The sequence below is a fragment of the Myotis daubentonii genome, chromosome 2 (genome assembly GCF_963259705.1).
Source record: "Myotis daubentonii chromosome 2, mMyoDau2.1, whole genome shotgun sequence".
NCBI lineage: Eukaryota > Metazoa > Chordata > Mammalia > Chiroptera > Vespertilionidae > Myotis > Myotis daubentonii.
Window position 1 is genome coordinate 204,919,825 of NC_081841.1, and position 12,537 is coordinate 204,932,361.

General features: G+C 40.9%; 1 protein-coding gene across 9 annotated transcripts in view; it reads left to right on the forward strand.

The window, feature by feature from the left end:
* Positions 1 to 12,537, forward strand: part of GTF2E2 (general transcription factor IIE subunit 2) — a 96,698-nt gene that overhangs the window by 32,029 nt on the left and 52,132 nt on the right. For all 9 annotated transcript variants that reach the window (XM_059685492.1, XM_059685493.1, XM_059685486.1 and 6 more), the window contains 2 exons: positions 544 to 726; positions 6,719 to 6,812. In XM_059685492.1, coding sequence (XP_059541475.1) covers positions 544 to 726; positions 6,719 to 6,812 — 277 coding nt within the window. The remainder of the gene's footprint in view (positions 1 to 543; positions 727 to 6,718; positions 6,813 to 12,537) is intronic.

Consider the following 12,537-nt stretch of genomic DNA (forward strand, 5'->3'; position numbering starts at 1 on the left):
AATGGTTTATTTCTCATCCAAATCTACACTAATAAAAGAGAAACATGCAAATTGGTGTCACTCTGCTACGCCCACCAGCCAATCAGGATGAGTATGCAAATTAACCCAACAAAGATGGCAGTTAATTTGCATATGCAGGAGCAGAGCAAAGACTGAAGACTGAAGATGACTGAAGAATGAAGAGGCTTGGCTTCTCCGCTGCAGCTGGAGTGAAGGCCTGGGTCCTGGGTGCCGGAGGAAAACTGGTGCCAGCAGCCAGGGGAAGGAAGGCCTATTGCACGAATCTCTTCGTGCAACGGGCCTCTAGTAATTTATATAATTAATAAAGTTTCTTTTATAAAAAGTGTTGAGCACCATGCTGATCCCTGTAGTCTATTATTTTGGATCCTGGATGTCCAGTATTTTAGATCCAGTTGATATTCATAAGATGCTTTTAATTTGCCATTAATTGGGTATTATATTTTTAAAATAATTAGTAGAATTTAAGAAAGTATATATGAGCTTTTCTTTTGTTAATATATTCAAATTGTGTCACTGTTACAGGCATTAGTCAATAATCCCAAAATTGAAGTAATAGATGGGAAGTATGCCTTCAAGCCAAAGTACAACTTAAAAGATAAGAAGGCTCTGCTTAGGCTCTTAGATAAGCATGACCAGCGAGGCTTAGGAGGAATTCTTCTAGAAGACATAGAGGAAGGACTGCCCAATTCCCAGAAAGCTGTCAAGGTAACTTCTCTTTTCTTTCTATGCCTTAATATGATTTGAATTAATAATGTCATTTTGGTTTTAAAAAAATAGCAAGAATTTTTAAATTTTTATTTGTATCTTTGCCTGAGAATATCAGACAGAAAGAGAGAGAGAGAGAAAAGCATTGATGTGAGAGAGAGACATTGATCTGTTACCTCCCATATGAATCCTGACCCGGCGTTGGACCACAATCATTTGGTGTACAGGACAACACTCCAACCAACTGAGCCACCTGACTGGGGCTAAATTTTTATTTTTAAAGCCTCCATCATATATACTTGGAGTTGTGGTAGGACAGTTGAAAATTTGAAATTTGTATTTGTGCTACAGAGCACAGCCATTTTTGTGTACCTGTGACAGCTCCCTTTTGTGGTGGTGGTGTGTGTGATTTTTTAAAAAATATATATTTTTATTGATTTCAGAGAGGAAGGGAGAGGGAGAGAGAGATAGAAACATCAATGATGAGAGAGAATCATTGATTGGCTGCCTCCTGCACTCCCTATGCATGTGCCCTTGACTGGAATTGAATCCGGGACCCTTCAGTCCGCAGGCCAATGCTCTACTCACTGAGCCAAACCAGCTAGGGCTTTGTTTGTGATTTTTTGACTCTTCAGAATGTTTCTGGAAGGTTTTGCCCTGGCTGGGTGGTTCAGTTGGTTACAACATTGTCCCATACACCAAAAGGTGGCAGGTTCCATTCTAGGTCAGGCACAATACGGGAGGCAACTGATGTATGTTTCTCTTGCATTGATGTCTCTCTCAAAAATCAATAAAAACATGCTTGGGTGAGAATTTAAAAGAAAGTCATACAGATTACATTTCCAGTTTAAATTTGGAACTCACATGGAAAGGCTGCTAGTCTCTGTTCTTCACAGTTACTGATGATCGATGCTAACCTGTAAGCAGGTTCATTATTTTTGTTACCTCCTGGAAAAAACTGCTCCTTTCTCTCCTCTACCACTTGGTAATTCAGTTACGTGTTATCCCACAAGTTTGAGGCTCTGTTTATATATATTTTTTCAACCTGTTTTTTGTTTGTTCTATTGATCTATTGTTAAGTCCACTAACTTTACTTCCAATTTGTTAAGCCCAATTAGTGAATTCTTTATTTATGATAATGTATTTTTCATTTCTACACTCTTCAGTCTTTATGGTTTCTTTTTTTTTTTACATTTCAATTAATATTTTATTAATTTTTAATTTTTTAATATTTTAATTTGAAATAATCTCATACATGTAAAAAAACCTATAAAATACTACAGCACATTATATGTACCCTTCACCCAATTTCTTTCTTTTTTTTAATTAAATCTTTATTGTTCAGATTATTACAGTTCCTCTTTTTTCCCCCATAGCTCCCCTCCACTCAGTTCCCTCCCCACCCCCTGCCCTCACCTCCCCCCCCCACCTCCCCGCACTGTCCTCATCCATAGGTGCACGATTTTTGTCCAGTCTCTTCCCGTATCTCCCACACCCCTTTCCCCCCCAAGAATAATCAGTCCACTCCCTTTCTATGCCCCTGATTCTATTATAATCACCAGTTTATTCTGTTCATCAGATTATTTATTCACTTGATTTTTAGATTCACTTGTTGATAGATGTGTATTTGTTGTTCATAATTTGTATCTTTACCTTTTTCTTCTTCTTCCTCTTCTTAAAGGATACCTTTCAGCATTTCATATAATACTGGTTGGGTGGTGATGAACTCCTTTAGCTTTTCCTTATCTGTGAAGCTCTTTATCTGACCTTCAATTCTGAATGATAGCTTTGCTGGATAAACTAATCTTGGTTGTAGGTTCTTGGCATACATCACTTTGAATATTTCTTGCCATTCCCTTCTGGCCTGCAAAGTTTCTGTTGAGAAATCAGCTGACAGTCATATGGGTACTTCCTTGTAGGTAACTGAGTTTCTTTCTCTTGCTGCTTTTAAGATTCTCTCTTTGTCTTTTGCTCTTGGCATTTTAATTATGATGTGTCTTGGTGTGGTCCTCTTTGGATTCCTTTTGTTTGGGGTTCTCTGCGCTTCCTGGACTTGTGAGTCTATTTCTTTCACCAGGTAGGGGAAGTTTTCTGTCATTATTTCTTCAAATAGGTTTTCAATATCTTGGTCTCTCTCTTTTTCTGGCACCCCTATAATTCTGATGTTGGTACGCTTGAAGCTGTCCCAGAGGCTCCTTACACTATCTTCGTATTTTTGGATTCTTTTTTCATTTTGCTTTTCCGGTTGGGTGTTTTTTGCTTCCTCGTATTTCAAATCTTTGACTTGATTCTTTCGATCCTCTAGTCTGCTGTTGGAACTCTGAATAATATCCTTTATTTCAGTCAGTGTATGCTTAATTTCTAGTTGGTCCTTTTTCATAACCTCGAGGGTCTCACTAGATTTCTTGAGAGTCTCACTAAGTTTATCGGCGATCTCACCGGTCTTTTTGAGGGTCTTACTAAATTTATCAGCGGTTTCTAGAAAGTTCTTGAAAAACCTTAAAAGTGTGGTTTTGAATTCTGTATCCAGTAGTTTGCTTTCCTCCATTTCTGTCATTTGTGACCTGTTTCTTTGTCTCCGCACTTTTTATGCTTCCCTGTGTTGGTAGAGTGGCTTTCTGTGCTAGGTGTCATATAGGGCCCAGTGGCTCAGCCTCCCCAATTACCTGAGGTGGACACTCTTGGTGCACCCCTTTGTGGGCTTTGTGTACATTCTTGTTGTAGTTAAGCCTTGATTGTTGTAGGTATCACTGGGAGGAATTGACCTCCATGCCAATTGGCTGTGAGAATCAGCTGTGTCTGCAGTGGGAGAACTGCTGTTCTGGAGACACCCTTATGGGGCAAGACTTGCTTCAATGGGGTTTTGGTGCTCACTGAGTCTGCCCCCTGAGTGTGTCCCTTATGGATCTGAGGAGTTGTAATCTGGATGGTCCCACTCTGACCACTAGGTACACTGACTCTTGGATTTCTAAGGACGTGCTAATTTAGCCTCTGCCTGAGGCTACCCAGCAGGAGCTATGGAAAGATCTGCAGATTCCTCTTCTTTGTTTGGGGTTTGGAGGTGCCCAAATGAGGCCCAGCTGTGAAGCAATGCAAACTGCTGTGGGGCCTTGGGCCTCTTTTGGAAGTTCTGGGTCTCTCTGACCCAGCTGCAGTTTGTTAGGTAATTTTTAGATTGCAAAGGGCCAGGCGTTTCATTTGCAAAAGCCTGTGCTTGCAGCTTGGGTGGGGCGGGGTCTTGGGATCAACAGGGCGGAGCAAACATCTATGGCTGATCCTCAGTCCTACCCTAAGGGGCCCCGGGTCTCAGTGTCCCCGTAATCGCTGGAAGCACCTCTGAGAGAAAGCCGCCCTCAAGTTCTGCCAATGCCAGATAGTCCAGTTTCTCCCTGTATGAGTCTGGGTCCCCAGAGACTCACCCGGAACTGGAATTCAGAGCAGTCGGGAACTTGAGACTCCCTCCCGATTGAAAATGACAACCGCATCCTCAGTTGCCAGCCCTTTCTGCCTGCGCCTCCGCACCTCTGCTCTCCACCTCCGCAGGTCCTCTGAGTCTCAGTGTGCTTTTCTCTTTCCTTCTAGTTGTAGAATTTCCACTCAGCCAGCCTTCCTGTGGTTCTGGATGATGTCCATTTTGTCTTTTAGTTGTATTTTTGAAGTGGTTGTGTGAGGCAGCAATTTCTGGTTTTTACCTATGCCGCCATCTTGGTTTTCCCCTTTTAAGATTTTTAACTTAAAAAGTTTACTGGTAAGCTTAACCTGCAGAAATGCTGCAAATAAAATGTGACCAAAGGGTATAAATTATGTACTTTATAGATGTTAAGAACATAGAACTACTGAATTCTAGCTTAACAGGTGAGAGTGCTAGGTGTGTTTCCTGCTGTTCGTTTGTTTTTCCCTCCCAGTTTTCATAGGGACCAGCATTACTATGCAATAGGCTTTTCATTACATTCTTAAGTAGAACAGTGGCATCAACTGGTAATTGCTTATTCTATTTTAAACAATTTTGTAAAATTACTCTGACACCTTTTCTTTAGTGGCTGTGTTCCCTAAGGATTAGAGCTTAACGGGTCATGAAAAGCACAGTCTATTTTATTTTTAGGAGGGATTATTTCTAAATTGTTTGAACCCAGAATGTTTATTCTGTTCTTACTACCTGGGTGCAATGGAGTCTGCTTTATTATTTACAAAAATATTTTAAGCCATGTTATGAATAATTCACATAAAAATAAAGGGATGGTGAAAAACAGGTTTATTCAACATTTTAATAAGGATTTAGCATAGCAAGCCTCTGTACCAAGTATATATTGGCAAACATCAGAAAGATGCAAGAATATTATTATATGTCTTTTTAGCAAAGTGAGATTGCAAAGATTCTTACCACACAGTATTGTATGATGAAGTCCTTCCTGTTGAATAACTAACTGGGTAAAAATACTTTATTTCCTTTATGTCTTTAGAAATATGTTGTTCACAATGATTTGTAAGCTTGAGATTATTCATCTGTGGTGGTGTCATCTAAGCACTTCTAGTTTGAGACCATTTCTGTGATGCATTTTACTGTCATTAGAGTCTAAAGCAGCAGTCGCCAACCTTTCAGAACTCATGGACCACTGGTTGGCAACCACTGGTCTAAAGTGCTGCTCTTAGGCTTTTTCATTCTTGTTCTTACTGATTAATAATAGTAAAACATCTCTCAGTTTTCTTGTCATTGCTCTGAGTAGTAGAAAATAAATTCTGAATTGTCAGTTGCACTCAAGAAAGGTGAAAGACAACGAAGTCTCCTTAGTCTTTTATATTTTCTTGTTGGATGATACAGTAATTTGGCCAATAAGAAAACTGAAACGTGGCTATTTCACTATAGCATTACAATTCTAGGTGATTTGATCATTCTTCCATTTTCTTATTTTAGCTTTTAAAACATACTTGGAAATAATTAAGGTTGTAATGATGAGTAAGTAGCAAAATATTTGAAGGTAGAAGGAAAAGTAAAAACACTAAAATATCCTACCATTTTTCTTAGATTAATAAAAAGGTCCCGTGGACCAAATTGTAATTGCCACACATACTGAATTTTTTCAGTTTCTTTTAAAATAGGTATTTTTTTCTGAACTTTAGAAGACCTCTAAGAATAAAGGTCTTGAAATAGCAACCCTTAACACTAGAAAGACTGAAACTTAGCGTATACCTATATTGCCCAAAAGCAGTCAAAATGACTGCATTGTGAAAGAATAATATCGGAGCACTCTTCACTTATGTTCCTTAGCTTTTCCAATAACTCACTTCTATTCGACATTTCTTTCATGAATTTAGGGCGCAAAAGAAATAAAATAAACAACTTATTAGAACAAGTATCACTGCATAAAGATTCGAATAACAAGTACTAGTTTAGCTTATTGAGCAACTGCAACTTATCAAGTATCGACAATTTATCATGTACTTGTATGTTATCATGTGATGGTAATCGAAAAAAAATGAAAACTGTTATTTCAATACAGAGCCGAACTGGTCATATAAGAAATTTACTCAATTCAATAATAAGAGTCATTTGATTTTTTAAAATTTCCCCCAAACAGTCAAAATGACTGCTTTTGGGCAATATAGGGGATATATATATATATATATATATATATATATATATATATATATACCAGAAATGAAGGAGGGGGGAGGTAACTACAATTATTAATAAACGCATTTATATGTTGTACAAAAAGTCACAAAATTCTAAGACATTGTGTCCTTATATACATAATTGTTTTTCTAATTGAAATTAAAAAGCAATCAAAATGACTTCCTTGGGCAATCTAGTGTTAATTATAGTCAGAACTGCTCAAAAAACTCAAGAACTGAAATTGATTTACTGAAGGTTAAAAGAAATGGGAGTCCTTTGTTGTAAAAAAAAAAAAAAAAAAAAAAAAAAGGAAGAAAAATAATAGGGTGTTGGTAAAGTAATATGGAGTTAACTGAAAAATTTTTCTTTATCTTTAAGGCTTTAGGGGACCAGATATTATTTGTAAGTCGTCCTGATAAGAAGAAAATTCTTTTCTTCAATGATAAAAGCTGTCAGTTTTCTGTGGACGAAGGTAAGCCTTTCTGTAATAATACTTTCTTTAGTTTGCAAGTATGTCACAAATTTAAGGTGACAAAATTTGTAATACAATTATAACTCAAATTTTATAATACTGCTTTTATTTGTTTTTTTAGCATTGTCATCTCTTAGAACAGAGCTAATAACTCCTAACATTGATTCTCAGAACACAATTTGTAATTTGAAAGAGTTTAGGTTAATTGTAGCACTTGCAGTCATAGCATAGCAGTTTGTCTATATAGCATGATGCCTATATTTTATGATTTCTTATGCTTATAGTTCAGTTGTACCAAAAAAAGTTTATTTCTTGATGATTTTATTTTTATAAATATTACTTCATATCTTGATATGAAAACTTTATGCAGGTTGGGAAAATGTTGTGGGTGACTGATACTCTCAAGTAACTTGCTTTTTTGATGATCATATTGGATAAGGAGGGAGATTACTTTTTTCTTTTCTTTTTGATGGAAACTAGAGGTTTGTCTTTCTGAAGCATTGGGATGAACAGATAATTCTGTCCATGCTGTAATGCTAAACACACTTAGGATGGGATCAGATCAGTGGGATTTTGCCTTCACTGACATACATCAGTACTATTTTAAAAAACCTTGTAAAATCTTAAGCAACTTTTAGAAAGCATACTATTTTATATAAAATTATAGCTTTGTGAAAGTATCACAATATTCAGGACTCTGAAAATTTTTAAGTTTCTTCATTTTATAGTAATTTTTCTTTGTTAAATTATTTAGAATAAATAATAGTTTTAACATAAATGAAAAAATAGATAAAACAAAAGTTACATGAACTATCATTATCCAGTGTATTATTATTAAGATTTTTCACGTCCCCTAAGGGGGACCGATCTCGCAACCCAGGCTTATGCCCTTGACCGGAATCGAACCTGGGACCCTTCAGTCCTCAGGCTGAGGCTCTATCTACTGAGCCAAACCAGCCAGGACTTTATTTGTTCTTAATGATATATACATGTGATAAAGACACTAAACAAAAACAGCAAGTGATTGAATAAGAAGGTATTCTAGTTTTCCATTGCTGTGTACCAATTCACCCCAAATGTAGTGAATTCACCCAACAACTTATTAATAATTATCTTCATTCCATGTTTGGGCTCAACTGAGAGTAATTCTTACTTGGCATCTCTAAATATTTGTGTTTGCAGTCAAATGGCAGCTGGTGCTGATGGCTCAGCTGTACACGATGTCTGATGGCTGGCAGTTGACTGCTTGGCTGAGAGCTTGGTTGGGCTTTTCCATTTGACTCAGGCTTCTCACAGAAGGTTGGCTGGTTTCTGAGAGGGTGTGTCCCTAGAGTGAGCATTCTTAGAGACTAGATTACTGTTTATTATATAAGAATACAACTCAGGAGCAGCCAGATGGGAGGGATGCTTTGGGAATAATACGCGGGAAGGGGCAAGGATCTTTCTTGGTCTCTTGGAGCAGCGGTCGCCACCCTTTCGGATCTCACGAACCACCAGTGGTCCATTGACCACCCATTGGCGACTGCTGTCTTGGAGCACACCATTTTCCCTCATCTTCATTTCATTTGTTCACCAGCAGCTCCAACATGTAGTTATTGATCTCATATTATATGCCTCATTTATCTTGCTAAATGTAGAGGATTTTGGATGTTAGAAACATCCAGACCTGTAGAGACTTTTTAGAAGAATTTATTTGAGCCAAATAGAAGATAACACCTGGAAGTAAGATCTCAGTAGACTGAGAGAAAATTCTTCTAAGAAATGACAGTTTGTAGCAGCTTTTATGATTGGAACTAAGGAAGGTTATACATGAAGGGAAGAGAAAGCAAGGTGGGGGTTGGATTACAGGATAGTTAACAAGATGGTGTGTTTTCATCAGGGTGGTCACTCTTTTAGAAGGAAGGGTCTGATAAGAGGCCTTTCAAAGGTAGGTATGTTAGCCCGGATGCACAGAAACATGGACAGGGCTTGCTTAAGACAAAAGATAAAACTTTTATTGAAGAAGTTATATGATTGCCCATCATGACCTGCCCAGTTAGGAATTTATGATCAGATTACCCTGTGAAGTTACTTTTCATAAAACTGTTTTTGTGGTGTTTTTTTGTTTCACAATGTGCTGGCTACAAATAGACTATTCAGTTGTGATGCATTGGCAACTTATCCTATATTATAAAAGCCTAAAATGCAAATCGACCGAAGGGCAGAATGACAGGTCACTATGATGCTCAATGCAGGAGCTGCCCCCTGGTGGTCAGTGCGTTTGCTGCTCCAGCTAGAAGCCGGGCTCACGGCAGCATTAAGGAGCAGTGAGCAGGTGGGCAGTAAGGAGTGAGGTCCCGGACTGCGAGAGGGTGCAGGCCAGGCTGAGCCCTCCCCGCGCCCCCCGCTCCAGCCCCGTGCAGGAATTTCGTGCACCAGACCTCTAGTATGTCATAATTGGTATTTTCCTTATGTGATAAAGAATTCTTTTTAAATATCTGAGAAATACAAAGTGCAGCTTTGATTTACAAAGGTTAATTATAATATATTCTATATACATTATATACTCTATGTTTCTAGAAAATCCAGTGTGTATTAAACCAATATAAAAGTACGTTTTTAATGTAAAACAATTGGGTTCTAGGCTCAGTTTATCATTGTAAATTGGTATTTTTCATTATTCTGTATACTTTCTAGGAAAGATGGTTGGGAGGAAGCAGGCTATTCGACCTTGGCAGTATTGATATTTATAGCTGAATAATGTTTTTTGGTGTTGGGGTTGTCACTGTACCCTATAGGATGTTTAGCAGCATCCCTGACTTCTTTAGATGCCAGTAGCATACTTTCCCTCAAATTGTGACAATCAAAAAGGTGCCAGACCTTACTAAATGTTCCCTGGGGAGCAAATTGCCAGGGTTGAGAATTCTATTAAAGGTACAGCTTATGGCCCTGGCTCGGTTGCCCAGTTGGTTGAAGCATCGTCCTGTACATCAAAAGGTTGTGGGTTCGATTCCTGGTCAGGGCATATGCCTAGGTTATGGGTTTTATTCCTGTTTGGGGTATGTAGGGCAGGCAACAGATAGATGTTTCTCACATCGATGTTTCTGTTTCTCTCTTCCCTCTCTTCCCCTCTTTCCACTTTCCTTACCGCTCTCTAAAAATCAATAGTAATAAAAACCTATATCCTCTGGTGAGGATTTTTAAAAAGTTACAGCTTATGTTTATAAAATAGGGAAAAATTAAGATAGATTGTTTTCTGACTTCTCTTTAAAAAATCCTCAGTTGATATTTTTCCATAGAGTGTAGGGGAAGGTCGGCGGGGGGTGGGGGGTGGGGGATGCTGGGGTGGAGGGGAGAGAGAGAGACATTGATGTGAGGGAAACACATAGATTGGTTGCCTCTTGCAGGCTCCCTGACCAGGGCTGCAGAACGAACCTTCACCCAGTTGCATGCCCTTTACTGGGAATTGAACCTGAGACCCTTTGGTCCTGGGCTGATGCTCTAAGCACTGACACACTGGCCAGGGTTCTTCAAACTTTTCTCATGCACCTTTTCATTCAAGCCATTCATTGATACAAGGGACATTAAAGTGAATAAGGTTTCTGTCCTTGAACTTATAGACTGAGGAAGGAATGACATGGGAACACATATAGTACAACATGCTGCATATTGTCATTATGGTCTTCATACAGTACTGTAAGGCCCTAGAGAGAACAGTCACCCACAGGAACCTCAAGGGTGAGGCACTGTTCTTTTAGTTGAAAGCGTCAGTATTTCATAAATCACTAATTTTAAAAAAACCTGAGTTTTTGTTAATTATGGAAAATGTGTGAGTTTCCAGAAAAGTCTCATTGAAACTTGATACATTCCTATGTAATAAAAGTGTAACATGCTAAGTGTCTAACTGCTCGACCAGTTGCTATGACACACACTGACTGTCAGGGGGAAGACTCTCCGACTGGTAGGTTAGTTTGCTGCTGGGGTCTGGCCAATGGGAACCAGGCGGGAGGGCTGGACATGCCCTGGAGCCCTCCCGTGGTCCCTCCCCTGCTGGGTGGCCCCCATTGGCCTTGATCAGGACTGGGCGAGACAGCCCGATCGCCAGCCCAGCCAAGGGACCCCACCCATGCATGAATTTGTGCACCGGGCCTCTAGTCCTATCTAATAAAAGAGAAAAATGGTAATTGGCGTACGACGATACCCTTTTCATTGGCTAATCAGGGCTATATGCAAATTAACTGCCAACTATGATTGGCAGTTAACTGCCAACTAAGATTGGCAGTTAACTGCCAACAAGATGGCGGTTAATTTGCATATGTAGGCACAATGCAGGGAGGCGAAAGGGAAAGCAGGAAGAAGCCTCCTGCCACTGACAGTGATCGGAAACCCAGGGGGGAGCTAAGAGCTGGGGGGCAGGGCAAAGGCGGCCCTGGGGCCGCCTTTGCCCTGCCCCCCAGCCATGATCAGAGAATCAGGTGCCTTTTCCGCCCTGGCCAGTGATAGCAGGAAGTAGGGGTGGAGCCAGCGATGGGAGCTGGGCACGGTCGAAGCTGGCAGTCCCGGGAGCTAGGGGCCCCTTGCCTGGGCCTAAAGCGGAGCCCACGATCGCGGGGCCGCTGCAGCTGCGGGTCCCCGCTGCCCGGGCCGGACGCCTAGGCCAGAGGCATTAGGCCTGGGCCGGGGCGGAGCCTGCAACCACGGGGAGCTGGGGGTCCCCTGCCCAGGCCTGACACCTCTGCCGGAGGCCTCAGGCCTGGTCAAGGGGCTGATCCGGTGTTTGGTGATCGGAGGGTGATGAGGGTCAACTCCTCTGGCCGAGGCATCAGGCCTGGGCGGGGGGCTGAGCCGGGGATTGGGGGGATATGATGGTCCCCTTGCCCAGGCCTGAAGCCTGGGTCAGAGGCGTCAGGCTTGGGCGGGGGGTGGAGCAAGCGATCAGAGGGAGATGGGGGTCCCCTGCCCAGGCATGATTCCTGGGCCAGAGGCCTCAGGCCTGGGCGGGGGCCAGAGCCAGTGATCAGTGGGAGATGGGGGTCCCCTGTCCAAGCCTGACACCTCTGGTGGAGGCGTCAGGCCTGGGCAAGGGGCCGATCAGGCGATCGGAGGGTGATGGGGGTCTATGCCTCTGGCGGAGGCGTCAGGCCTGGGCAAGGGGCCGATCAGGCGATCGGAGGGTGATGGGGGTCAACGCCTGAGGGCTCCCAGTATGTGAGAGGGGGCAGGCTGGGCTGAGGGACACTCCCCTCCCCAGACACACCCAGTGCACGAATTTCGTGCACCGGGCCCCTAGTATCTTAATATTTGTCTTCCTATTTTTTTGTGTGTTTTGTATTTTACACCTCAAAGTTCTTTGTCTCGATTTTATTGATAAAGATTTTTGTTGTGGCCCACTAGGTGGCAGTCTTAGCTATAAAGTAGAAATCTTATGTGAGCAAGTATTCAGTCTCTGAAGAATCATCTTTTATTCTATCTGTAATAGAAGCAAATATCCTAAAATGAGATATAGCATAAGTAAGGGGAGAATTTACTGTATAGTAATTTTAAAAATCAAATAGATGAGTGAACAAAGAATAGTTGGACCTAGGTATGTATCTAATTCACAAAGGCATTTAGTATTTCCTTAAATCAGGATCTTATTAATTTAGAGGCAGTATAAATGCAGTGGTCAAGAGGATGGTCTTAGTAGTCAAACTGTAGGTTTAAATCTTAGCTCTGCCCCTTACTAACTTAGGCGAGACATTTAACC